This window comes from Artibeus jamaicensis, unplaced genomic scaffold (genome assembly GCF_021234435.1).
Source record: "Artibeus jamaicensis isolate MK-2021 breed Jamaican fruit bat unplaced genomic scaffold, CSHL_Jam_final contig_3126, whole genome shotgun sequence".
Lineage (NCBI taxonomy): Eukaryota > Metazoa > Chordata > Mammalia > Chiroptera > Phyllostomidae > Artibeus > Artibeus jamaicensis.
In genome coordinates, this window is record NW_026521723.1 from 20017607 (window position 1) to 20045214 (window position 27608).

The window sequence follows — 27608 nt, forward strand, 5'->3', positions numbered from 1 at the left end:
ATCACCCATCCTTCCCTTTGAGAAGTGCCGCCGCTGGTATTTTCTGTAGCTTTTTAGGCTTTCAACATAATGCAGTACATAAATATTAACAAAAGTGTCATTAGATGTTATATGCTGTTCTGCGCCCCTCACTTCCTATAATGCATACGTCTTATTGTGACATTAAATATTCCTCTTCATAGTTTGTAATGACGCCGCGGTATTGCACTGTGTGGATGTACTGTCATCTATTTACTTAATGCCTTGTTGCTGCCACAAAGCTGCACTTTGAAATTTCCTCTTATTTTCCTTATTATTCAGAAGAGAAAAACTTTAATTTTCTTCTATGGAAACTGGTTAGAGGAGCTTATTTTCATCGAAATCTGCTGTCACGGCGCTTCTTTGCGGTCCTTAACAGATCTGCTTTTTCCCGAACATCATCAGCTCTCTTTGGAGGAATGGCTTCCCTCTCTGCTCTGCACAGAAGTCTCTCCATTAGCACTGTTGTGATCGTTGTCTTTTTACATGTATTGTATTTATTTAATCAATAATTATATATTGCCTAATAACATGCCAGGAACTATTGTAAAGGTTTTACAAATAAATGATTGGTTTAGCTTGGAATGTCCTGGGGGTGAGGGGGGAACGTCTCATCCTGTTCCCTCAGTGGACTCGGGGGGACAGGGATGGTGGCGGCAGGGCCTCGGGAAGAGATTAGCAGGCGCGGGCTGACCCTGTGTTCCAGACCCCCATCCGCCCCAGCAGATAGGGCCTGCGTGGGGGCCTGCGTGAAGACAGGCACCCACCACCACCACTGCACACGGAGCACACGGACAGGGGCAGCCTGGAGACAGCCTCGTGCAGCATAAAAAGCTCTCTGCAGGCTTTTAACCGTTCGGGTGGCGCTGAAGGTCAAGCTGTAGCCTGGTTCTGACTCCTTCATCCCCACAGGTCACCTTGGGAAAGCCATTTGTCTGCTCAGGGCCTCAGTTTCCTCATCTGTGACATGTCAGAGTGGGCTAGAATAGATCAGCCCTGGGGTTCTCTCAGCCCCTGATGTACCCGACTCTGCATCCCACAGACCCGCGTCAGACTGGGATTTCCGAAGTGCTCACCTGTTCCCTGCACCGTGAGCCGGGGGGGGGGGGGGGGGGGGGGATGGTACCTCTGTCACTGTGTGGTGTGTGACCTGTGGTGTTTTCTGTTTGTGCCTCAGGAATTCAGACGACTCCTGAAGAAGGAAGAGAAACCAGTCCTGATGATGTTTTATGCCCCCTGTGAGTGACCTTTCTCCTTCGGGCCATAGTCAGTTGTTCAAATTCTTGGTGGGGCAGCTGGGAATTGTGGGCGGGGGGGAGACTGGGAACAGGCCCCAGTTCTCACACTTAGAGAGCCTAATCACGCTGCGCACCCCATCTCAACATCTGTGCCTCTTTTCCTTCATCTTGGCCTTTCATCTGGCTTTTCTCTCACTATAAGTGGCATCCTCTGCCCTCTTTACCCTCCGGTCCACTCAGCAAGAACACAGGTCTCCATTCTGGTACCCCACCGTCCCTCACCCCTCTGCCTCCTGGGGGCTTGAAGCCCCTTTCCTGCCAGCTCCATGCTTGGTGGAGCCGCCTCAGTCCTGATGTGCTCTCCAGGGTGCTGCTGCTGCTGCTGCTGCTGCTCACCACCCAGAGCCTGGCTGGCCTGGGGCAGCTGCTCCGTCAGCACTGTCTCCTGCACACCTCTGCTGGTGCCACCTGGGAGGGGAGCGGGGATCAGGACCAGGAGGAAAGTGTGGCTCAGTATTTGTGTTCAGTTTCTGTATGAGGCCAGGGGCCATGGGAATAGCAAAGGTCATTGACACGACAACCAGAAGACCTGCGTTCTAATTCCAGGTATGCCACCAATGAGCCAGGTGACCTTGGTCAAGCCCTTCACCTCTCTGTTCCTTAGTTTCCATTTATGTAAGAAAAAGGATTGGATCAGAGCAGTGGACTTCAGACTTTCTGACTGCATTTCACACATTAAATTTTTTTCATTATAATCCAGTACTTTAAGTACATATAAGTTAAACAAGTTGAAACAAAAGTTTTCACAAAACTATACTAACTACTTACTCTACCAGAAATAGTACACACTGATAATTTTCTTTTCTGTTTTATTTAAAAGAAGTCATTGGTTTTTCCTAGTACTTCATAACTCTCTAACAAAGGGTCAGCAAATTCTGGCTCCTAGGTTGGCTGCCTTTTTTTGTAAATTAATTTTTGTTGGAACACAGCCATGTCCATTCATTTACACGTCTGTGGCTGCTTTCAAGCTGCAACAGCAGAGTTGGGTAGTTGACCAGAAGTCCTGCAAAGCCTCAGATACCTCCTGTCTGGGCCACCCCTGTAGTCTAGCGCGTCCTGACCTGCGGATAAAAAACCATGGGTCAGAACCTGTGTGAGGTCCTTAGTTAGACCTGTGACTCTGTGAACTGCACATGCCCTTCAGGAGGCCAAAGGCCTGAGGGCTGGAGAAAGAGGGGCTGTGGGAGGTGGGTGTGTCCAGGCACATTTGTGGCTTTGATGGGCATCCTGACCTATGGCACTGCAATTCATTTATCTTTAAAAGCCTTCCTCTAGTCTCCTCTCCTGAGAAGTTCTTTGAACAAAGGCCCCTTCCATTCTCGTCCTGGGGATCATGACTTCCCGGCTGATGCCCTTCTGTGGGGTCCTGGTGGTTGTGCCTAATTGGGGCCTGTGGCTTGTTCACCATGACGACAGCCTCTCAGCTCATGCTGACTGCTGGGTGGCCCCCACCTGACCTCCTTTCAAATACCTGCCTGTGGAAGGAGGTTCCTGTGCCCACCTCCTGTGAGATCTGGCTTTGCCCGGAATGGTCTTTACTTTAACCCTGGATCATTTTCTTTGTTAATGTTCACAACCGAAGGCTCTCACCGCCTTTGGGTTCCTTCACCCCGAACACGATCAAAGGGTCAGAGCCCTAAAAGACATCCCAGTTAGGGAATTGCTGTGCGTCCCAGAACTAAGCTGAATTTCGAGGCCGTGAAGGCTTGAGTGCGTGGGTGTAGTAAAAGCACAACTTCGTTTCATTGGGAACAACGACAGACCTCTGTCCAAGGTGGAGGCGTAGGCAGGGGTTTTGCTTCCTTGCACAACCAAAAGAAGGACAACAACCAATTTAAAAACAAAAAACACCCAAGCCTGCCAGAAAAATCAAACTGTATGTAAGTCCAACAAAGGAAGAGTTAAAGAAGAAATGTCCATCCAGACTGGTAGGAGGAGCGGAGACGGGCAGCTGGGGCAGAGAGGATGTGCAAAGAGACAGTGGCTGGCAGACCGGGCGGTCCCACGTTCGCATGCAGATAAACCAGGAAGAACGGCTGGGGAGCGGGACAGACCACACAACCCAGAATTCCAGCGTGGGGGGAATAAAGCCTCATAACCTCTGGCCGTACAAACCTGTGGGGGTTTGAGGCAGTGGGAGAAACTGCCAGTCTCACAGGAGAGTCAGCTGGAGGGAACAGTGGGGTCCTGGAACAAACAGACCCACCAGAAGAGCCCAGTTCACTTGTGGGTAGGAGGGTAAGTGACTGAAAACTGGCTGAGAGCCAAGCAAGCAGCACTGTTTCCTCTCTGACCCCTCCCCCACATACAGCACCACAACATAGTGAGGTGGGTTGCCCTGTCCTAGTGAATAACTAAGGCTCCACCCGACACAGCATAACAGGCGCATTGAAATGAAGAAATATGGCCCAAATGAAAGAACAGATCAAAACTTCAGAAAAAGAACTAGGCAACGAGGAGAGAGATAACTCTGTGTCAAATGCAGAGTTCAAAGCACTGGTAATAGGATGCTCACAGAAATGATTGAGTATAGCCAAAAAATAAAGGAAGAAGTGAAAACTACACAAAGTGAAATAAAGAAAAATATACAGGGAACCAACAGTGGAAGGAAGGAAACCAAGACTCAAAGATTTGGAACAGAAGAAAGAAATACACATTCAACCGGAACAGAATGAAGACACAGGAGTTCAAAAAAATGAGGTGAGGCTAAGGAACCTTTGGGACAACTTTAAATGTTCCAAAATCTGAATCATAGGGGTGCTGAAGGAGAAGAGGAAGAGCAAGAAATCTGAAACTTATTTGAACATATAATGAGGAGAACTGCCCAATCTGGTGAAGGAAATAGACATGCAACTCCAGGAAGCTCAGAGAGTGCCAATAAGTTGGACCCAAGGAGGAACACACCAAGGCACATCATAATTAAAATTACCCAAGATTAAAAATAAGGAGAGAATCTTAAAAGCAGTAAGAAAATAGGATATTTACCTACCAAGGAATTCCCATAAGACTGTCAGCTGATTTCTCAAAAGAAACCTTGTAGGCAAGAAGGGCCTGGGAAGAAGTATTCAAAGTCATCAAAGGCAAGGACCTACATCCAATATTGCTCTATCCAGAAAAACTGTCATTTAGAATGGAAGGGCAGATAAAGTGCTTCCCAGATAAGGTCAAGTTAAAGGAGTTTATCATTATCACCAAGCCCTTATTATATGAAATGTTAAAGGGACTTATCAAAAGAAAAGAAGATAAAAAATATGAACAGTGAAATGACAACAAACTCATAACTATTAACAAATGAATCTAAAAAAACAACACCAAAAACAAACTAAACAAACAAGAACAGGAACAGAATCCCAGAACTGGAGATTACACAGAGGGTTGTCAGTGGGGGTGGGGGCATTGGAGAATGAGGGGGAAAAGGTACAAGGAATAAGTAGCATAAATGGTAGGTACAAACCAGACAGGGGGAGGTTAAGAATAAAATGGGAAATGGAGAAGCCAGAGACTTACAAGTACGACTCATGGACATGAACTAAGGGGAGAGATGTTGGTTGGAGGGGGATGGTGCCGGGTGGAGAGAGATAAAGGGGAGAAAAAAAAAGGGACAACTGTAATAGCATAATCAATAAAGTAGACTTAAAAAATAAAATTAAAAGGGGAAAAACTTAAAAAAAACACCACCAACAAAAGAATCCCTGGTTCATTGTTCAGTTTCACCCCATTTTGTTTCTCCTTGAGGAAACATCTTGAGGAATTGTCCTGCCTACACAGCCTTGGGGGGGGAGGGCTCCTTTGGTTTATGTCAAAACCCTCAGGGCCCAGCGCATTGCTTTAAGTGAGACTGAGACAGTGTATGTCGGCACACGGTACATGTGCACCTTTTCACAAGGCAGAATCCTGATATGACCGTGCTGGTTTCCCATGACAACACCAGGTAATCACTTAACAGAGAGTGGCTCACTCACAGTTTGCACCCGAATGTGCGTCCTCTCCCCCACCCACCCCCAGGCTGTTTGGTGGCAAGCCTGTCCTATTCATCACCACAGGCAGAGATGGCAGCATGGTGGTTGTCTTTGCAAAATAGAAAGCTGGGCAGAAGTTAGGTTCCTTGTTGGTGTCACAGAGCAACTGTGAAGTTCAAATCTGGTGGAGAGGTTGGATTAGATGGCCTCCTGGGTGCCAGGTAGGTGACCCCAGGATTCTTTCATGGTCATTTTTAATGAAACAAAGTTGCGCTTTTATTACCCCCATGCACTCAAGCCTTCGCGGCCTCACGATTCAGCTTAGTTCAGGGACACACCGCAGTTTACCTGGAGGTCCTTGGACTGTTGTTTGGCATGAAGGAACCCAAAGGCAGTGAGAGCCTTCAGCTGCGACAAGGAATCTGGGTCCCCACATCCTGTTGTTTATTCAGTAAATGTTCATCGAATTAATGAGAAAATAATGGGCTGGCTGCTCTAACCTTTGGGTGTGAGAGGGCTAATTAGTCTTATCTCTTCCCCTGCCTCCCAGTTGAATCAACTGAAAAATAATCTCAGACAGGGATCTCAGTACCACCTGTATTTCTGGTAGAGTCTGATTGGAAACTGGCATGGCCTTTAGCTTCCTGTTGCTCTTCTGTCACCACTTCCCTGCAGGACCTTCCCCCAGTGCTGCTGGCCTCCACCCACGGGGACAGCTGACCAACTCCCCTCTTCTCTGGGGGTTTTGGGGGATAACGTGGCTGCAGGCTGCAGGCAGGTAGAGCTGGAAGAGACGGGCCACACTTGGGGGGACAGGGGATGAATTAGGCTCCTGACTGATGATGGGTGGATGTCAGACTGATGGATGTAGCAGAGGACATGTCAGACTCCCCCGTCTCATCAGGTACTGAGTAAGTGTGGGTGAGGGGCTGCAGGTGTGCCCCTTGCTCCCCCTCCTGGGGGACGGAGCGACAGCCTCTGTTCCCTGTGGAAATGTTTTTTCACGGGCCAGAAGGCAAACTCGCAGGCCTCGTGTTGGCTGAGTCGTCCCTGCTGGATGCCTGGCTCTGGCCACCTTCCCGGGTGTTGGCTCTGTCCCTCAGTCTGCAGGGCAGGTGCTGTTTCTACTTCACAGGAAGCTCAGGCTCAGGCCACTACGTCACTAGCCCAGGGTCATGTAGGCAGCGAATAGTGAAGGGGAGATGCTGACCTGGCTCTCCCCACTAGGACCCAGCGCCATCCTCTGCTGTGTGGCTTCCCGTCATCCCTCTGCGTGGTGTCCGCCTGGGGGAGCACAGGTGTCCGGTGAAGTTGGCCTTGTTGCTCCTGTTTCCATTCTCCCCTCTGAATCCCCACAGTGGGGGGTTGAGTCCCGTGACGAGTGTCATATTCCTTCCTTCACGTTTGTGGGGCTCACTCTGGGGGCAGCTACTGGGGAGAGCACATCTGTCTTCCGAGAGCAAGTGCCTCAGCTCCACCCTGCAGACCGACCTAGATGGCTCCTGTTCTCCCGAGTCTCCTTGAGTCTGAGCCCGAACTCATGGCGTGAACTGAAAGCCCAGGCTTAATATGCTGGTATGTTTGTGGCTACCTGTCTGCCAGGCAGGACTGCCAAGACGGGGGCCGAGGACATTTGGAGAGTCTTGTATCAAAATATCCTGCATCACATCTTCTGCAGGAAACTTTGCACTGGGAGGCTCAGGTGGTCCTGGGGAAGTTTGACCTGCTCACAGCCCCACAGGGTCTTCGTCCGGCCTCATGGGTGTGAGCATCTCTCTGATCTCTATTACTCTGCCCATGGCCTGCCACGACATTAGCTAAAGGTGGATTAGAACTTGTGAGCCTGCTGCCGCGTGGCTCCGTCTGCGCCGTTCTGTGTGGAGAAAAGAACCAGACCAATGCAGGGTTCCAGGCAGCTTTGCTGTCTGCAGCCTTTAGGTGCCTCTCAAAGCCGGTTTTGCAGCAGAGTGGCTGTCAGAGACACAGCCTTGTGTGCCAGAATCCCTCACCTCCGAGGAAATGGTGTTCATGTCCTGCAGGATCCGTGCTGGTACACAGCCGCTTGTGGTTGCAGGGCGGAGAAGGGTTTACATCAAGGCCATGCTGAAGTAGCAGTGGATATTTGGGGTCTAGCTGTCTTGGCCCTGAGCTCTGCAAGCCTTGGGGGGGCTTCAGCACCCCAGGAGAGGAGTGTGACTATGGTGGTCCATAGAACCCCAGAGAGGGTTGAGCCAAGGACGTCACAGAATCTTCCGATGTCAGAATTCTCTGATCCAACCCTGCTCATCTGCCAGAAGGAGCAGCAGCCCAGAAAAAGGAAGTGACCTGTCCAGGGCCATTGAGCAAATGGAGGGAAGTTGAGAACTCAGCTTGTGATCCTGACCCGCCGCTCTTCCCATGGGGCCAAGAGCCAGCATCTGCATCTCAGGCCTGCCTCCTGTCATCACGTAATTATCCTTGTTAATGAAGGAAAAGAGGCACGAAAACCCCAAGAGTCACTATTTGTGGTTGCACATTTTTTTCCTAATGGTACTTGAATCGGGTTCATTTGCAGCCCCCGGCCAGCAGTGAGGAGAGACTTTCAGCTGCATGAAGCGGTGCTCTGGCACCGATTCTGGTTCCCTGCATTCCTCATGAGCTCACTGTCATCTCTGAATCATTCATTGCGTTGCCCTTCTCCAGCTGTGTCATATTTGCTTAGTTGGTTCCACATGTATTAAGTCACTGTTGGGCTGTGTCCTGTTTCATGAATGTAAGCTGTTTGGGGGCCAGGGCCTCTGCCTCCAGTTCCCTATGTGTTTCTGGAGGCTGGGTAAGTATTTGTGGCCAGAGGTCACCCTGACGGGCGGAGGGTGGAGTACAGGGCCCAGCACCCACTGTAACCGAGTTTGGTTTTTCTCCCGCCCGTGACTAGGGTGCAGCATGTGCAAGAGGATAATGCCGCATTTCCAGAAGGCTGCCACCCAGCTGCGAGGCCACGTTGTAAGTGAGGCCCCACGGGCCAGGAAGGGCTGGCTGCTTGTCAGGCTTCTCAGGTGGGTGTGGGGAGGGCCGGTTTTAAAGTCATGGCGAGGACTTGTCCTCCTGCTGACCGTGCTGCCCTGGTATATGGTTCTGAGGCCCGCCTTAAGGGAATGTTGAGATCTCCACAGGGTTTCTGGGACCAGGAGAGTTTAGCTCCTGTCAAAGGCCGGTAATGAAATGGCCAAGAAAACAGCCAGGAGGCCAGTGGCCAACGGCAGACCATCAGGGTCCAGGATTATTGGCACTGGGCTCCAAAGTGGGCCAAGGCTCCCGACGATGGGGAATCCACTGGCAAAGAACGGGGCACAGTGACACCAGTGGTGGCCGGAGACACAATCAGGTCCCCGAGGCAGGCCGCTGCCTGGGTTTGCCGGAGTCCCTCAGTTCCCATGAGGGGGAAGAAGGGAGAAAGCAGGCAGTCTCTGAAGGACAGAGCGCAGGCTGTGCGGGGGCAGAGCGCATAGGACACAGGCTTGTCTTAGGGATGCCCCCCTTCGGGGAACACGAGGGGAGAGGAGCCCCTGAGGAGACTGGCCTGCAGAGCCGTGGGAACAGCCAAGGACGGTCGCTGAGGGAGGAGGGCGGCTGGGCGGTCAGGCCTCCCCCAGGGCTGAGGGTCGGTCAGTGACGTCCTGCTACCCTGCTGGGCGTGTCCCTTCTGTGCTGTGTGGCTGGCTGTTTTTTGCATTTGCCCCGAGCCACAGAGGTTTCGCAGGTTTTGTTTGTTAGGATTTGTTTTGGCGGGGAAGGGGGAGGGGGGCATGGTTCTTGGTAGCAACAGAAAAACAGCAGCTAGCTTCTCCGGGGAACATGGAAAAATCCACACACCTTTGATGAAAGGTCATCAGGAGGGGCCGGCCAAATTCTAAGTCTTAAAACTGTGTCATGATCCTTATCGATCAAATTAGGTTGGTGATTAGTTCAAAGTCATTTTGCAAAGTTTCAGTGGCAGCACCTGGGCCTGGCGACCGCTCTGCCAGGCGGCTGCGAGGTTGGGTTGCAGAGAACCAGTGCCTTCTCTTCTGACCTCATTCTGGGGGTACCCAGGTCCTGCTTATTTCTTACTAAATGAATTTTTAGCAACTTGCCTGAAGACATTTGGCTGTGGGGTACACATACATCACTCTGGGGACATTTCGCTTCACATTTGAGGGCCTCAATAGATATCATATTTTAAGATTATTTCGCCTGGAGAAAAGACTTAATTATCCACGGTGTTCTCCCTACCTGCACCCACTTACACTTTTAGAAAACTGCTCGGCTCAATTTCCACACACCGGTGCAGTGGGAGGTAAGCAGTGCCAGCCCCAGTTAGATCACAGATTACCTGGCCAGCCCCTCCAAAGTAGGCAAGGTCTTGGTGCCAGTCTCATGCACCTTCTGGAAGATTCTCAGCCATTTCTGCATCTACCTGCTAAACTCAGTATTCCTCCAGGCCCCTCCCACACTCCCACAGAGTTTGTCTCTGCCACTCACAGCCAGGTCTGCCCACTGGTTCTTTTGTTCTAAATCACTCTGTTTACCGCTTGATACTTAAGATTTTCTCACTGAAATGTGAGCTTCTTGAGCACAAGGGCTCCGTAGTGCACAGGCCTTCCCCCTTGGCTCTTGGTTCACACTCAGCTGCTTTGCAAGAGTAGCCCTGAAGATTACTTGTGTTAGAGTGCCCAGGTCCAGAGGTTGAGGGTGTGGCCCTCCCAATTCCCTGGACAACATTACAGAAAAGTCAGTGGGACGGTCGGACACCTGGAGAGCCAGGTGATAGTTTCCTCAGCCGGAGGCACCCGTGTAGTGTGAACTCATCCATTTTCATGCTTCCATATTTTCTCGATTATGGTTTGTTTTGTTTTGTTTTCCCATTAGTACTTAGGAAAGCACCTTTGCTTTCTTTGCACACGTTCTCATCTTTTCCCAGCTCCATAAAGTGGGAAGGGTCCTGGCCATCACGGACACCTGCTGTAGGCGGCATCTGGGGGCCCAGGCACGTGGTGCAGCCACGACTTCCCAGAAGCAGCGTGACTAGAAGTGTTCCTTCGTGTCCTCACACACAGGGCAGCAGTGGGCCGAGAGTCCCCTGAAATCAAAAGCCATTCCCTCCCCACTGCTGAAATCCCGCCGGTTCAATACGTCCTGTCTCCTCTTCATCTTTGTCACCTTTGAGCCCTTTCTGGCTGACCGGGGCTGTGGCAGGGGCCCTAAATCTGCCTCTTCTGCAGACACCTTGGGAGGTATCCAACCCGATGATGTCATTAAGACTGAAGTCAGGCCAGATCAGGGATGCACAGCCTCTGCCATTTCCAGACTCACATCTGCCGCTTTTTCGCTGTCACTGATGTCAGGTGACTCATCTGTGTCTGTTCCATCTACTGATAATGGACGTCCTCATCAGCAGCCGTTGCTGCTCCCTGGTCAGAGCAGCCGTCTGGTCAGAATGTCCCCGTCTGCCTTCTCTTCCCATTTGCCAGACTGATGTCCACACTGAGTCTCCTGTTAACCGTGGCCATGAGGGACCCTCTGGGTGTAAACACTGTGAAGTAGGTCAGTTCTGGTGACAGATTTGTGCAAATCAGACTCTGGTGCTGGCTTTCACTAACTAGTCGGGAGATCTTAGGCAAAGAGCTTTGGCTCCTCCATTTTTCCATCTGTAAAATGGGGATGATGATGGTGTCCCTCACTGGGGTGTTGTGGGGAGCAAATGGGTTGGGGTGCAAAGATGGCAATGGAACCCCCAGACACTTAGCAGATACGGATGATTGACCCTCACCTCTCTGTACTTGCTGTCCCTCTCACTCATTAGATGGGGGTGCTCCCCAGGTGCTGCTTTCCACCCTCTTTTCTTACCATCACATTGGAGCAAAGGCCCAGCACTGAGCTTCCCGTGTCTCATCATGGCCTGTCTGCCCTCAGTGATTTTTACCTGCCTCCACAGCTTCCCCGCAGTGCGGCCCCGTGGAGGCCAGTCCCTGAGCCCCAGCACCGTGCACCAGACTGCTTGACACCTCGGTCTGGGCTTTTCTCCCTGCGTCCCAAAAGCAGGCTGTCTAAAGTAAAATGCAGCGTCTTTCCATGTGGCAGACATCCAGCTTTTCCTTCCCGACTCTCCGGAGTACCGCGGGTTCCTCCGCCAGCGTGCTGGGCGTCATCCTGTCACTCTGCCCTTGCAACCTTTGTCCTCTCCTGCCCGCTGTCCTGGCTCAGGCCCTGGTTAGCTCACACAGGGCGGTTGCCAGCTGACTTTCTCCTGCAGCCCAACCTCTGTATGTAAAAATGTGCAGCTGGAAACCCTCCATAGCTCTCTAGCCACTCCTGAATAAAGTTCTGGTTTCTCAGGCACGAGAGCCTCCAAAGTGACCTCAGTGAAGCCATCCCGCCTTCTCTTAGATCCCGCCGTGCGTCCCGCAGTCCAGTCACACTAACCACGTCCCTTTTCTCAGGCCGAGTCTTGTTTTGTCTTGCCCCCTCTTTCCTGGAACATCTGTGGACATCTCACCCTCCTTTGGGCACTGATTCACATGTCCCCTGCCTTTGGAGCTTCTGTGATCAGTCCTGCCACCACATGGCTGAACAGGAGAAAGAGCGTGTCGTGCCAGCGGAATGGCCCCAGGCACGGCTGGCTCGGTGGCAGGTGCCGTGGCCTTAGCTTTCCTTAGATTGAGACCAGTTTCGCCTCATTCACCTTCACAAACTCCAGAGGGGTTTGTACGTGGTGGTTCATGAAATATTTATCTCATTACCTAATAAAGGTCCCCAAAGTAGTACAAAAGTGCTACAGGAACTCAGAGAATTAAGAGTTCATTACAAGCAAAGGTGATTTGGAAAGGCTGCCGGGGAAGGTGGGATTTGATTTGCATTAACGATGAATGAGTCTCTGATGGGAGCCCAGAGGTGGAGCGTGGGCATCTCAAGCCAGGGGATGGGGGGACACAGTCGGGGCACAGTGTGCGCTCTGGAAATGAGATGAGAGCTGCAGTGCCTGTCCGCAGTGGTGAGGAAAACACGTGGCATATGTTGAGCATTGTAGATGCTTGTAGTGTTTCACTTAACCTTCACAGTAACCACAGGAGGCAGCTGCAGATGAGGAAGCTAAGGCAGAGTTAGCTATGACATGTTCAAGGGAATGCATCTGTCTACGAGCTGGGGAGCTAGCATTCACACCCCGAGTCCCGACCCTGCGCCTGCCTCCGAGCCACGGCGGTTCACTGCTTGTCTGCAAAGTGCTTTAGGCAGCACTCGGCCCACCTTCCTCCCTGAGCAGAAATTTCAAATGGTCTCATCTGGGAGAGTGAAGAAAGTCGAGACCCTAGCAGGTGTTCAGTCAAGAGTTCTATAAGAAGGGAAAATTAAGAAATGCGGTAGAGGCTTGTATGGCCTTCGAGTGTAAAGTTCGACTTTAGCCTGGATTCAGTGGACTTGAAAGGTTTTATGCAGGGAAGTGATGTAATGAAAGAGGAGGATGAGGAAAATTAATCTTGCGGTGAATGTGCACCGACAGTAGGGAGATCAATTAGACATAAAAAAAGAACTTTAAAGTAGTACATTTTTACTGGAAAGGCTGCTGAATCAGTCTGGCAAAATGAACAGGATGGCTTTTAGAAGGTTTCAGTGCTTTGAGTAAGTTCTATTTCAGGCTTATTTTTCCTGTATTCTGAAAGGTTTTCCTTAGGCTCCTTCAAGAAAGAAATGCCAGTCAGGCAATAAAGAGCTTTATTGGGGTTTGTGCGTCCGGGCGGGGTTCCCTGGTCTGTAGAGTGGGGGGAAGTCACCGCCCAATAGGGAAAATGGCGGGGTTTTGTTTTCCTTGGCTCCCCATGGGAGCTGGGGATTGGTCCCCTCTGAGCAAAGCGGCAATACAGCTTCGGTGGTTTTTTCCTCCGACTCAGGTTGCTACACAGATACCTGTTTTGGCAAAGCCTGCCCTTTCGGCTCTCTGGTTTCACGTCAGCTGTCTTTTCTGGATTGTAGTCCATCGCTATTTGGATTGTAGTCCGGGTGCCATTCAGATTGTAGTCCAGCCGCCATTTTATCCTGCCGCGCCCATCCTGACATAATCCTTGCAGCATTTCAAAATGGGAAGGACCCCAGTGGTGTAGCACACGTTTACTGTGCACAGGCATCGTGGCAGCTACTTGAAGCAGTTGAAGAGACATGTTTGGATGCCGCTGGGTGGAGCGGTCAGTGGCGCGGGCGGCTGCATACTGGGAGGGGCTGGCGGGAAATGAAGAACTCGATTATTCAGTGCACGTTCTCTGCTAAAATCTCTAATGTGGATCATCTCATTCAGTTCTCTTAGGAGCCCTGTGGTGATAGTTTTATCACCTGCATCTTGCAAACAATGAAGCTCACTCAGGGAGGGTGAGCGACTTGCCCAGAGTCACGTGACTCCCATGTGGAAGCAGTCTTCTGAATCAAATGCATTGTCTGATGAATCTATTATTTTCCTTTTTCTGCTCCTGTGCTTTCTTTTGTATTTATTTTTCAGCAAAATTCAGCTTCCTGGGTTTCTTCTTGCTCTTTTTAACTTCCTTTTCCCTCTCCTGTCTGCCACCCAGTTTTGTGAAACAGCCTTCCTGGATCTGGCTGCTCTGTCTCCGTTCTCTGTGGAAACTGATTCAGAGTCCTCTTTCTGGGCATCGATCCCCCTCCAGAGTAGAAAGTTTCTGCTGCAGGAAAGGAGTTTTAGGTTGTTCTTAGAACAGCCCTGTCATCAGGAATACAGCTGCTAAAACCCCCTTTCCCCATTCAGGGCAGTTGGATGCCTGGACTCCTGCAGCTGGAGCATATTCCGTCGTCAGAGGTGTGGTCACAGACAGGTTGGGGAGACCCAGCAAGGCCTGGAGGGAGGCGAGCTGGGCAGGTGGATCGGCATAATAAGCACCTCACAGTCTCCTTGGCCGCACAGAGCTGTGAGGTCTGGTAATGTTGCACATAAAGCCTAACTGGACAGACTGAGGACAGGCCATGAGGGATCCAGGAAAGTGTCCGAGGACATTGTGGAGTAGCTAAACAGTGATTCTGCAATTAGGGAGTAGAGCACAACCTTAGTTGACATGGGCAGAGGAGAAGCATAGCATGTACATAGGTGACAGTGGCTCACTCTGGGATCTGTCTGAATTTGGTAGCAAAGCCAGGTGTCTTTCTCAGACCTCAGAACTTTGTGTTTGGTCTGGGGTGGTCTTTCTACAGGGCAGGTGAAAGAGAACACCTGTGTAGAGGCACTTGGACCCTGGCACCTCTCCTGGAGCTCTTGGTTTTCATTCCCAGCTGACTTAGCTCACCTTGCTCCCTGCTGCCCCAGGCTGCGCATCAGTATGTGGGGCTTTTCATTATGTCCCCATCATTTTTGGTGGGACAGCCGGACAGGAGGCACATGGACAAGGCGAGGTGTCTGCCAGGCAGAGGGTGGACAGGTCTGTTCTCGCTTTGCTCCTAGGTGCTGGCCGGGATGAACGTCTACCCTTCGGAATTCGAAAACATCAAGGAGGAGTACAGGGTGCGGGGCTACCCCACCATCTGCTACTTCGAGTAAGTCACCTGCCTCCCTGGGACGCCCGCCGCCTCCGCGACGGCGTTCGCGTCCCCGCTGAGCCCACGTTGTCTCTGCACATTTCACAGGAAGGGGCGGTTTCTGTTCCAGTACGACAACTATGGGTCCACCACCGAGGACATCGTGCAGTGGCTAAAGGAGTAAGTGGGGCGGCCACCTGTGGGTGGGGCACGGGGGCTGGTGCCCAGGGGGAGGGGCACCACCGGCCCCAGGGTGGGCTCTCGCCCCTGGGCTCTGGCTGCAGTTTGGGGAAGAGGACGAGGAGGAAAAGGACCTGTTGCGCTGCCCGCACAGCTATTTTTGGTCCCATCTGTGTAAGGGTGGGGGCCTCTGAATTTAGGATGCGGGTGTTGGGAGGATTTGTTGTCACTTTAGCTGTGATGACCGCATTTCAAATAGTGTTTTTCCTTATACTCTCTGTCTCGTGGATAGATGAGTTTCTCACCCAGGATGTCAGGTTTGAGACCTGTCACTGTAGGTCTGTCTGAAAATAGAATTGTCAATGGAGAGCTCATTTCAAACATAACACGGCCTTAGGTACTGTGTAGCTACTAAGAAAGATTCTGATGACATCGGTGTGCAGAGTGCTTTGCCGTCCACGCTGCACTCCCCACAGATGCTGCTGCCTGGTAGCCTTGTGATCCCTGTTTTAATGTGATTAGATTCTTACAACCTAAACCATCCCCTACCCGGAGCCCCCTGCATGTTCCACGTGTGACTTTGGCATGATGGTTGGACGGACCCTGACCCATTGGATGGGGAGTCTGGGGCGGGGCCACCTCTCCTGGAATGCTCCCTGGCCAGCCAGCTGAGCACCCATCCTGCTTGTGCTGTGCTTGGCCTGGTATCAGTTTGGCGCTTACCAGTCTGTGGTTACCTGTGCGCAGTGTCAGCTAACATTTGGAGGGCTCCACTTTGTGGCCAACACTGTTCTAAGCACTTTATGTGGATTCTCATACAGTCCTCAGAGCAGCCCTGCGAGGAAAGTATTATCACTGCCCTCACTTTATGAAGGAGGTCACTGGGCACAGTGATGAGGTTGCTTATAGCTGGCCCAAGCTCCTGCCGCTGACAAGCAGCAGGGCAGGGCCCCCCAGCAGCAGCTCCAACTGCCCTGAGTTCTGGTGAGAACCCTTCCCCCGGTGGCTGGCGGATATTTATTTTGAATTTTTAAAAAAGGTTTTATTTAGTGGCCCCCAGTGGGGACCTGGCCTGCAACCCAGGCGTGTGCCCTGACTGGGAATTGAACTGGCGACCCTTTGGTTCGCAGCCCACGCTCAATCCACTGAGCTACACCAGCCAGGGCCATTTATTAATATCATTACCTGAGGGGCTCAGGCTTAAACAATTAGTTATCCAAAAGTATGAAAGTTGAAAAATGTGTATTTTCAGAATGGGAAGAGAGGATGAATTTTGAGCCCACCCCCTGCTTAAAAAAACCCCACAAGAAACCAGCTGTTAAGATTCTGGAAGTTGAAACTCTGTCCCTTGTCAGTTCCCAGGAGCCTGGGGGATAAAACACCACGATAACACCGTGCTTGTGTGGCATCCTTTATCTCTCGGGAGCATTTCAAATAGCTTTCCCCATCTATTACCTCATTTCCAGGCCCTGCCCAGGAGGCAGCTGCCCATCCTCACAGACTCATTGTCCCAACCTGGGCCTTTGCTGCCCCCGCCTTCCTTTCTCACTGGACAGCGAGCAACAAGCGTGCCCTCTCCTACAGCCGGGCACATCTTGCTCTGCTTTGGGAGAAGGTTTCAACAAACAGCAATCTCATTTGTCACCAGAGCGTACAAATCTGTCTGCTTCCCTGCCCTTCTCTAACCTTTTCTGATTTCAAAATAGACTCATATCTTTTTGGAAGGGTAGGTTTGGATTTTTTAAAAAGTGTTGAGAGAATTGCCTGCTCACCGTAGACAAGGGGAATACATCAGTGGGGTTTCTGAGACAGATTGTTGTCTCCTCTGTGGCCTGCCGCTCTGTCCCCCACCCTGCTGTCTGCACGCTGCCAGCCCAGCTCCTCGGCGACACTCTCCGGCCTGTGTCCCAGGGCTGTCTCCCGATCTGTGCCCGGGGTCAGTGCCTCCCTATTTGCCTCCCCTCCCTCTCATTCACCTTGTTAGCAGGTTGCAGTTCACTCTGGGGCTCCAGGTTGAGACAGTTGGCGGGGTAACTCCAGAGAAGGGAAGACAGCATCCGGGTCTCCCTGGCAGCCCCTCCAGAGCTGCCCAGCCCCCGATCACTGTGTCGGGGACACACCTGAGGGCAGCTCCTCCCAGACAGGGCGCAGCGTGCTCCCCGGCACAGTGGGGCGAGGAGGTCGCCTCCCGAAGGGCCCGGGAGCCGCCTCATCTCTCACCCCAGGAAGAGCAATGGCACTGTGCCACCGCCTGGCTTAATTTTCTAAAAATATTTTAAAATTAGATTTTAAGGCTATTCAGGTGAGATTGTTGTTATAGAAAAACTTTAAAATATAGTTAAATGAAAAGAAAAGCCCCATGTCACCACCCCCCGCCCCCCGCACACATACACCAAGCTCTGAGTGCCAGTGTTCTAAGTCCTTACCAGATTTCCCCCAAATCCCAGTGGGTAGCAGTGACCCGCCTGCCCTTCTCCCCCGCCCTTCCTCCCTGGGCCTCTCCATCGCTCACCACTGTGGCAGCCCAGTGTGGACGGGGTGAGGGGGTCTAGCCTCACTGACTCTGAATGGCGTTCAGGAGCTCGGGAGACAAGAGCCCAGATCCTGTGCTGGGTGGGCGTGGTGGGGGGCTGGGCAGGAAGTCCCTGGTGTCCAGCGTCCCAGGGCCGTGGGTCAGATGCACCAACCCACTGTGCTCCCTACAGCTGTTTCTCGGGCCCTTCTGCAGACTGCATGCTCTGAGTTGAGTTTGGCAGGTGGAGTACGCAGCAGTGGTGATCCATTTTTACCCAGCTCACCGTTTCTGCCCGTGTTTTTATACTGACCGGAAGCGAGCTGAAAACAAACAGAGTTTTCTTATAAGGCCTAGAGCTGCACCTTTTCATCGATGGTGCGGCACCCGCCTTAGACAAGGATCTGCTGTGAGCGAATCGGGGAACTCCGAGTCTCAGGGCTGGAGGGGAATGTCAGTGTCCATGAGTCTGCCCCCAGCGGTCCCCCTCAACGTCTGCACCGCCTCTAGGATGGGTGTACAGACACCTGAGAACAGGGCTGTGGTGCATTGTAGGCTGTCCATGTCTGAGTGATTGTTATGATTTAGGTTATGAAAGTCTAGGAACATTTGGGTAGCACTTTATAAGTCCTGTCTCACATCCATTGTCTGTCTAGTTGTCCCGAGGAGTAGCTTAAGAAAGGCCCACACCTACACTGGCTTGTAGATGTTTTGGGTCAGGTTGGTTGCCTGAGCCCCTAGAGCTGCTAAGCGGAGGACATAGGATTCAATCCCAGGTCTTCCGACGCCCCGAGCAGCTCTCTTCCCTGCCTGGCCCACTGTAGATAGAAGGCTTCTCCTTTGATGAGCTGAAATTCTTTCTCTGGAGCTCCCGCTTGTTGGTGTTGGTTCTGCTTTGGGGGGGCCATAGGAAATCTTCATTTCTTTTCCTGATGCAGCCTGAAATATTCAAAGGTAGTTACTGTGTTCCCTGGGTCTTTTCCAGGTCAGACATCTCCAGTTCCTTTCACCGTCCTTCTCTCGTTCCGTCATTTATTCAGAAAGCATTTACTGGGAGTCTGGTGTGTGTTCAGTGCAGGAGGCACAGAGATGAGAGGGAGACAGACGGTAAATAGCATACTTCAGTAACAGTGTGCGGCTTTAGCCTGCGACTCAGTCCCTGTCTTTCCAGAGTCCTCCCACTGAGCCCAGAAAGTCCCCTCCAGAAAGTAGACTTCCTGTTGCCTCCCGGGTGGGGGGAGTGTTCACCTGGTTGCTACAGCGAGGGGCAGGATCTGAGCACCTGGCTGCTCAGGCTTTTCAACTCTTTCAGGCCCAGGCCACGGCCTCCCTGCTAAGGGGCGGCCTCCGGGCCCGAGGGAGCCCCTGCCTTGCACATCGGTGCGCTTCTTGGGCCCTGTACCCTCTGCACCCAGCACCTCCACATTCTGCCCTCTGTTTGGCCAAGTCATTTTCCTAACTTGTAAAATTGCACTGGTCTTTTTTTCTCTCTTCATGGTTGTCTTTTTGCTCCTGTGCATTCATATTTAAAAAAAGGAAAAACGCCTGGACTGTTACTTAGGGGCCTTGGGGTGTGCTCTCCACTGTGTCTACCTACACGTTTCCCAGGTGCCTTCATGGCTCCTGCATGCAGTGTGCGCTCCTGCTGGATTTTAGAAGGTATTTTAGTATTTGAATACATTTCATTCATATAATTAATTCTTAAATTAAGAATATTGTACGTTGAAAAGTCCTGCTTCCACTTGGCTCCTCCGTCCTACGCTCCTGGAGGTAACAACTTTGATTAGTTTCTTTACATAGACACAAGCAACTGTGAACGAGCATTTTTAAACCCTCTCCCAGATTTGTTGGCACAGTGTGGCCCGTTCTGTGTGTCCCTGCAGTCCGTCCTCGCCAGTGTGTGGAGCTCCCTTGCTCTCCACTGTGCTCAGCCCTCTGTGTGCAGACGGACCAATGGCAGTGGGCCTGACCGTCTCCCACCAGTGGACTCTGGGTTCTCCTCAGCCTTTGCTATGACAAATCATCTACAGTGAATACCTTTTAATGCACATAATTTTGACATGTGCAGGTGTATTGTAAAGATGAATTCCCTGGAGTGGAATTGGTGGTGTTTGAGGGGTTGGTGTTCTCAGCCCAAGTACAGGGACCTAGGTTTCCTCGTGTTGGTCGGGGACCATTGTCTGGCTAATGACTCGTTCTGAGGTCCCATTTGTCGTTGGGTGTGCAAGACCCAGAGCGGTTTGCCACCTCCCCGCTACTTCTCGTGACTCCGGACAGGGTGACCGAGGCGGCCAGTGGGGCCTTGTCCGAAGCACCAGAGGGCTCCTGAGGGTGAGGGTGGCGTCACAGCCAGGACCTGCTGTGGAGTGGGGGTCGCAGTTCTGCTCTGTTGACCACATTGGTCTTATAAATTCTCAGCCCTGGCTGCTGGGATTTCACACTTTTCTACTTTAGGCTCTCTCTCAGAGGCAGGGACAGTGGTTGTCTTTTCACATTTGTCACCTTAAAGGGTTTTTTCCAAGCAGCAGATAAGGTGCTTGTGGCAGTGAAGCGTCAGAGAATTTGAGTCAGCAGCAGTCGTGTCAGTTTGGGAGCCACAGAGGGTCCCCCGAGAGCCTCCGCACTCAGCCTGCTGGGGGTGCATCCGACAGGCAGCTCTCCCTGGCCAAGGCCGACTCAGGGGAGGCTGGGCAGCTTCCCGAGGTTTTGCAGCCGGAGATGGTGGAGATGGGATTTGGGCTGACCCCAGGCAGCTCTTTCTGCTCCCACACTCTGCCTCGGGAGGGACTGGACAACCTCGTTCCTGGTCTCTAGGAAGCAGTTGTGATGCGACAGAAGCACCGTCATACTTTGGGTATGACGTCCCCTTGGCCTCATGCTTCCTTACTGTGACTTCCTCCCAAGCTGGTCACCCTGTGGCAGCCTCCCTTCCCCCTCCTGGCCCAGATTCGGTCTTTCTGAGACTCCTGGCCCCTCTCTTTCCCCCTCACCCCCACGTTCACACCCTCTCTTCTGCGGGGCCCGGCCTGTGGGGCACTACTGAACACAGTGGTGAGCTTTCCGAAGGCCATGCTCTTTGCTGCTCTGTTTATTCTTGCCAGTTTGCTGAAAGTCTGAGAGAGCTTGAGAAATTTACGCACCCCCAGATTCCTGGGAACCTGGGAGATTTCCTGAGCTGCCTGGAAGGCTTTGGCGAAACGCCGCAGTTTGTGATGGGATATCAGCTAAGCACTTCTGTGAGGCTTTCAGGGGACAGTGGAGGTGGGCAGGACCAGACCACTCACCCTTTCCCGCCCCTTCGCCTGGGGGTATCTGGTGAGCCCCCGCAGCCAGCCATGCTGAGCTAGTTGGGGCTTTGTACCGGGGGCTGGATTTTGTAAGGGCTGCTCAGGCCCCAGGGCTTGCTCTGAGCTCTGCCTGTTTTTGGTCTTCCAGTCCACAGCCGCCACAGCCCCAGGTCCCCGAGACTCCCTGGGCAGATGAGGGCGGCTCCGTTTATCACCTGACCGATGAAGACTTTGACCAGTTTGTGAAGGAGCACTCCTCTGTCCTCGTCATGTTCCACGCCCCATGTGAGTGGAGCCTTGCTCCCCCCCACCACATCCTTCCCTACCTCAGTGTAGGATGGCGCTGCTCTGGGACGCACGTCCAGTGAGCACCTGTCCGGTGCCTTCTCGGTGCCAGGGACGCTCTGGTGCTCGGCGAGGGCCCTGCATCACCGTTGGAAGAGCACGCGAGTCCCAGTCAGGCTGCATGTTCCCGCAGCTCAACCTGGTGGGCCTGGCGCTTCCCCCAGTCAGTGTGAATCAGGAAACGCGCGTAGATTTCCCAGAACTGGAGGAATTGGGACCGGATGGACCCTTCGATGATACTGGCTGGAACAGTAGTCACCCCTCACCTGACAGGTGGGGAAACTGAAGCCCCGAGAGGGCCTGTTGCTGCCCAGCAGCTGGGAGGGCACAGGGAGCCGGGGGCCGGAGCCTAGGCCGCCCTGCACCCAGGACGCCCGCCTTCTGCTTCCCTGGGGCCGTCACTGCCTGCAGCGGCCACGGTGGATCAAAGGAGGAAGATGGGTGAGGCTGCGCAGTGTGTTTGCAATATGGCTGGAAGGCCTGTAGCTCAGGACTTTTCTAGGCCAGTGTCCTTCCCATTCCCATGGAGAATGGAAATTGATTGTAATTCATTTCCAAGAGAGAATGCTGCTCTTGTACGGCGAGCAAGGGTGGTGTGAGAGCAAGGGGATGCCAGCCTGGGGCTCAGAGCTCTTGGGAGAGGGGGGCCCCTCCCGCAAAGTGAAGAAGGCTGGTCTCGGGACCCTGGGGCAGGGTGTGGGGGGGGGAGGGGTGCTCTTTTTACATGACTTCTCGCCAGCCCTTTGGCCCAGTGATGGTGAGTAAGAGATTGTGGAGGAAGGAAAAAGCAAAAAATAACTACATATCAAGGTCACAACCATCCAGTCCATAGTAGCATATTCGGTGACAGTGTCAGAGCTCACCAAACTGTAAGTGAGCAGGCAGGGGCCTGTCCACGTGGCACCTTGGAGAATGAGTCAACAATTAATGCTGGAAGAAGCAGGTCTTTATTTACAACATTCCAACATTCCAGCCTTGGTGGGGCCCAGAGCACCTTGGCTCGGAGCCCTCCCTGCCCATGAGACCCAGCACTTCCCATGCTCCCCACCAGGCTACTAGCCAGAAGCATCCCCCAAAGTTTCCCATGCCCTTATCTGTGCGGGATCTGGAATACGTTGCTGTCGGCCTTGATATAATAGTCCAGAAAGGGATGTGCCATCTTACTCTGGATCATGATGAAACTCAGGAAAGGCACAGGTCTTAAGAATCCAGGTAGAATCCAGGTAAAATCCAGGTGCAGTAGGACAGGATCTTGCAAAGAAGTCCCCTGCAGCTCTGGAGTCAGCCAGGGCCTTCACTTCCCCCTTCTCACTGCTCTCCTTCAAACCGCGTGGCAGAAATCCCTTACCACGGACAGCATGTCTCTTCCCTCACTACTGCTCCCCACACGGCCAAGAGCACTTCTCCTTCCCAAGCTGCATGGTTAAGAGCATTCCCCCTGCCTGGCGTGTCCTGCTTGCCTTTCTTTTCCTTTCTAAGCCCAGTGTCAGAGAGAGAGAAAATGGCTCCCTTGCCTAGTTAAATCCCAGCACTTCAATCCCTGTTTCCGACTCCTCCCACAGTTGACTATGTCTGCCCATCGTCTGGCTGCCATTGGTGGTCAGGCAGAGGTGTGAAGCAGAGGAACCCCGTGCAGGACAGCCACTTAAGATAATTATGAAGCTAGCCAAGTAGCCATAGTTATGCAGAGTAACTCTCAGTGGCTGTCTGAAGCTTCTCCCCTCCCAAGCCAGGTTTCCACTGTTTCCTGTTGTAACAGTATGTTGTTATCATCTTAGTTGTAGGGATCCTTGTGCTGACAGTTGGGCATCACCTAGAGTGATACAGTGGCTTCTCACAGGGTCTTGTCCTTTTCTGGTACCCACAGTGCCACAGAGCAGATACAGTTAACCCCATTTTACAGATGTGGAGAAGTGGCCCAAACTGCCCCCTGCTGTGTGAGTCCTGTCTCGGACCCCTGGTCTGCCTGCCCCTCCTCCCCCACTGCATCACCTGGGTCTGGGTAGGTGGGAACTGGTAGGGATGTCCCCAGTGCCTTTTTTCTTATAGGTGCCAGATTCTTAAGAAAATCCCAAGGAAAAGTATTCCCTTTGGCCTTTTTCCTTCTGGATTTCTAGAAAATTGATCAAACAAAAATCAGATTTCGAAAAACCTCCTGATTAAGGGTGATGGCAGAGCCTTGAGAGCAGGTCACCCCCTGTCCTGCTGCAGCCACAGCGAGGGCGCCCCTGAGGTTGGAGGTGCCCGGGGTGCAGCCTGCCGGGCGCCACTGCGGTGCTGTCACTAGCCAGGCCGTGCTCTGCCGGCCAGTCTCAGAGTTGCTGACGAAGCAAGTCTTGCAGGAAGTTATGTTGAAACAGGAGCTTAAACCACCCTGCCTGCATCCTTACTCCTTCAGTAAAGGCAGATGCAGGCTGGCTGCTTTAGATCCCCCCTGGGAGTTTCATCCCTGTGTGTCCATCTTTCTGGCGTGTGTGAAGAAAGCCCACCTGACTCAGGGAAGAGTGCAGAGAGGTTTAAGCAGTGCTTTGTGGTTTAAGCATCACAATGTGAAGAGTAGGTGTCCCTTTGATGAATCTTGTAGATCAGGGGGCCCCAACCCCCAGGCAAGTGGCCTGTTAGGAACCCAGCGGCACAGCGGGAGGTGAGCAGCAGGCTGACCAGCGAGAGCGAAGCTTCATCTGTATTTGCAGCCGCTTTCTGTCGCTCACATTACTGCCTGAGCTCCGCCTCCTGTCAGAGCAGGAGGCATTAGATTCTCATAGGAGCGCCAGCCCTACTGTGAACTGCGTACTCCAGGGAGCTAGGTTGCACATTCCTTGTGAGACTAGTGTCTGGTGATCTGAGGTGGAGCTGAGGCTGTGATACCAGCCCTGGGAAGCAGCTGCAAGTACAGACTATCATGAACAGAGAGGTGTGATTGCACAGAGACCATAACAGATCAGTTGCTTGCAGACTCGTATCAAAACCCTATCACTGAGTGTCCAGTGACAATTAACCTGCATCTGGTGGCAGGTTATAAAGTCACCCCCCCCAATCCCTGGTCTGTGGAAAAATTATCTTCCATGAACTCAGCCCCTGGTGCCAAAAAGGTTGGAGACCACTGCTGTAAATCCAAAAATATGCACCAGATAGATTGGAATCATTTAAGAATCATTTATGAAGCACTTTTTTTTAATGACCCTGGTTGCAAGCTAGACATGTTGTTGTGTGTTCTTTTGTAGTCGTAGGTTGTGAGCAAATCCATTGTGGTAGCTGATGCTTGTAGGGTGCTGGAGCGAGGAGGTTGACTTTAGGGTCCCTCCTCCCCCCTCCTCCTCATAATGCATGTTCTTCCCCCCTCGGACCAAAGGGAGATCACTCATACCCCTGCCCCGACCCAGCTCACCCATGGGCATAGAATAGAGTAAGCACTTAGTGAAGGGAAGACAAACAAATGAAGTTGTTCTAGAACTAAATTAGAAATCAGAGAATGAGAACTGGAAACCAGGTGGCAGCTTTTGTCTTCCCCGTTAGTCATTATTAATGGGTATTATGAATAATATGCTGGTCTGTGTAGAGCTCTGCTGCGGGGCTCTGAGTTCCGGCCTAGCAAATGGAGCTGTCAGAGGCTCCTGTGGTGGGTGTCTGCCAGGCAGGGACCCTGCCTTCTTCAATGAGGCGTCTGCCTGGCCCTGGCTCTGCACTGGTGTGCGCTGTGGGGCCGGCAGAGTGAGAAGGCTCGGGGGGAAGACAGTGGTGAAGCCTCCTAATGAACCACCTGTCAGAGTGGGAGTGGCTCTGCGTCAAAAGATCCCTCTGCACGTCCTTCTTCCTTATCTAGGAGCTCGGTCCACCGCCTGGAAAGGGATGAGAGCATATGGTTTAGAGAGAGTCCAGAGCCAGGGAGGGTGAACTGAAAGCAGAGGGCTCCTGGCTGCCTGGCTGTGTATCATGCCAGCTGCTCCAGAAAACCCACGGTGATCACTTCTGGGGTGTTTGAGGGACCCAGAAGAAAGGACAAATGTCAGCAGGCTAGAGACTGGCAGTGCCGTGCAGTTGTCCAAGTGTAGTAGAAGGGGAGTCCTGGAAATCCGTGTGACAGGGTCAGCCCCAGACCAGCAGGGAGTGGTATAGAAACAGGCCATTTGGAGGCTTGGGAAGACAGCTCGGCCTCTGTCAGCGCAGAAGACCGTAGATTCCACTAGGGATCGCCCACGCCCTTGGTGTTTTTTAAAAAATACCGTTTACTTATTTATTTTTTAGAGAGAGGGAAAGGGAGGGAGAAAGAGAGAGGGGAACATCGACATGAGAGAGAAACATCGGTCGATAGCCTCTTCTTGCACGCACCCTGACCAAGGACCGAGCCCTCCACCCAGGCGTGTGCCCTGGCTGGGAACCGAACTGAGCCTCTCTGGTCCGGGGCCTTGGTTTGTTTCTTGGGGCAGGGTTACTAGGTTGATGAATTGGCATGTCTTTCTTTGATCGAAAGTGTGCTGCAGTTTTCTGGGATGGGGAGAACTGGCAGCGAGGGCCACCAGGAGGGGTGACACCCCCTTGGTGCTCTCACAGTGAGTCTGGGCTGGTTCTGTCTAGAGGGCGCTACTTTTTTTTTAACCAGCAGTTTTGTTATAACTATAAAAAGCAAGACATACTCTCAAATCTGGGAGGGTTAGACTTGGAAAAGGATAGCTAGGGGGGATACTGACCAGTTACACCAACATTTGAAAGGATTCCCGTGGACTAAAACATTGGGGCTGAATTAATTAACCAAAAGGCTGTATTAATTTTTGCTACTTAAAAGGGAATGCATGTATGTTTTATCAAGGGTTAATATAGGAAAGTACAGAGAAGAAGGGTAACACGGTTCCTGACACGCTCCCCGGAGAGCCATGGTCTCTCTCTGCAGGGTTATTTCCATGCACAGAGTAAGTGCTTCATGTTTGTTTCTTTCCCGGGCTGGCTCTGAAAGGCCAGAACAGAGGGGCCTTCCGCCTTCCTCCTGACCTGTGGTGTGCCTGGTAGGTGCTCCCTGGTCCCTGCAGGATCCAGGGCGAGTTGCTGGGTCCTCTGCCTGGACTTTTGTGGATGCCTGCAGAGCCACACTCCTAGGTTCTCGGCAGGAAAGGCCACAGGCCCTGGCTGTTGTAATTATCAAACTCCTCACTGGCTTCCTGCTTCTTTATTCTCTTTCCCAGGTCTCCTGCCATTTACTTCCACCCTCAGCCTCTCCCTGCACCTCCTCGCTTGCTTTCTGTCCTCTCCCAGCTGGAGTTATAGAAATCCATGCAGAATCTTCAGCAGCCTCTACATCTGACATCTGAGCCTGGCAAATGAGCACAGGCTCAGCCACAGTGCTGGGGCCCTGCACAGGGGTTAGCTCCAGTCCTGCACTAGGTTATGCGGGAGAACAGATTTAAAGCAGGAGTCCCCTGTGGGCCCCACCCTTGTGGGAAGACAGCCCGCGTGTGGCGGCAGGCTCAGAGAGGGGCGTGGGCACTGGGCCTGGGTCCAGCTTCGGCAGCAGCCTCTCCGTTGCTCAGCGCTTCCTCCTTTTCCGTCCATCTTCAGGGGGTGCCTGGGTGGATCTGGGAGGCTGCGGCCCCCGGCCCAGCTCTCCCATCCCACAGAGGACAAAGATGGGGCCGGAAAGGGCGTGGCAGCAGACACTCACTGTCCCTCCTCGGTTCCTTTCGCTTCTTTCTGCAGCCGTCTGAATGAGAAATCAGAGTATTTGTTGTCACTCATCTCCTGCCCTCATCTGTTCTGCTGCAGTAGCATCCAGCTGCTCCTTCTGGTCCATGTAACTCCAGCCCTGCAGCAGGCCAGGGAAGGACTCGATGCCGTAACAATGATACCGGAGTGAGCGTCCCAGCAAGGGGAGGGTAGAAGGAGCGGAGTGAGAGTTCCCAGGAGGGTGTCGCTGAGGAGCAGGCAGGGAGTCCAAAAAAGAAGCTCCGGAGAACCAGAGCCCCACTTGCCACCCCCTCCCCAGAACCCTGAGGCTGGCCTGCAGCCCTGCCCTTGTCCTCCCCCTGTCCTTGGAGACAGGCCCCAGGAGATGTTCTCTCTGCCACAACCGCCGCCAGCAGCCTGTGCTGTGCCGGCCTGAGCTCCGGAAGCTGGCCCGTCCATTAGGTGACAGGTCCCTGCCCGAGTCCGGACTTTCTCTTTCTGATTTCAGTCTTACTCAAAAGAATTTGTGATCTTCTTAGAAAATCTAGAAGGTATAGAGGAAATAAATGGTTAAGGAAAAAATAATCTGTAATCCCATAATACAGAGGGAACCACTTTTCACTCTTTGGCCCCATTCTCACTAGTTTCTTTTTATTTCTTCCTTGTTTTTAACTTTTATTTGTTACATTAACATCCAGGTAAACTGACTTTTCTTGACACGTGTACAGATTTGTATAGCTTTCATGCAATTACATTTATTTTTCAAGCGCATACATAATTTAAGAATAATCTTAACAACACCCGTATTGTTGGCAGTGCGGGGTTC

The 27608-nt window shown here is 52.3% G+C and overlaps 1 protein-coding gene across 1 annotated transcript in view; it reads left to right on the plus strand.

Moving 5' to 3' along the window:
* Positions 1-27608, plus strand: part of PDIA5 (protein disulfide isomerase family A member 5) — an 88067-nt gene that overhangs the window by 42528 nt on the left and 17931 nt on the right. The window contains exons 7-11 of the mRNA XM_037132327.2: positions 1196-1256; positions 8190-8257; positions 14730-14821; positions 14912-14983; positions 20931-21067. Coding sequence (XP_036988222.2) covers positions 1196-1256; positions 8190-8257; positions 14730-14821; positions 14912-14983; positions 20931-21067 — 430 coding nt within the window. The remainder of the gene's footprint in view (positions 1-1195; positions 1257-8189; positions 8258-14729; positions 14822-14911; positions 14984-20930; positions 21068-27608) is intronic.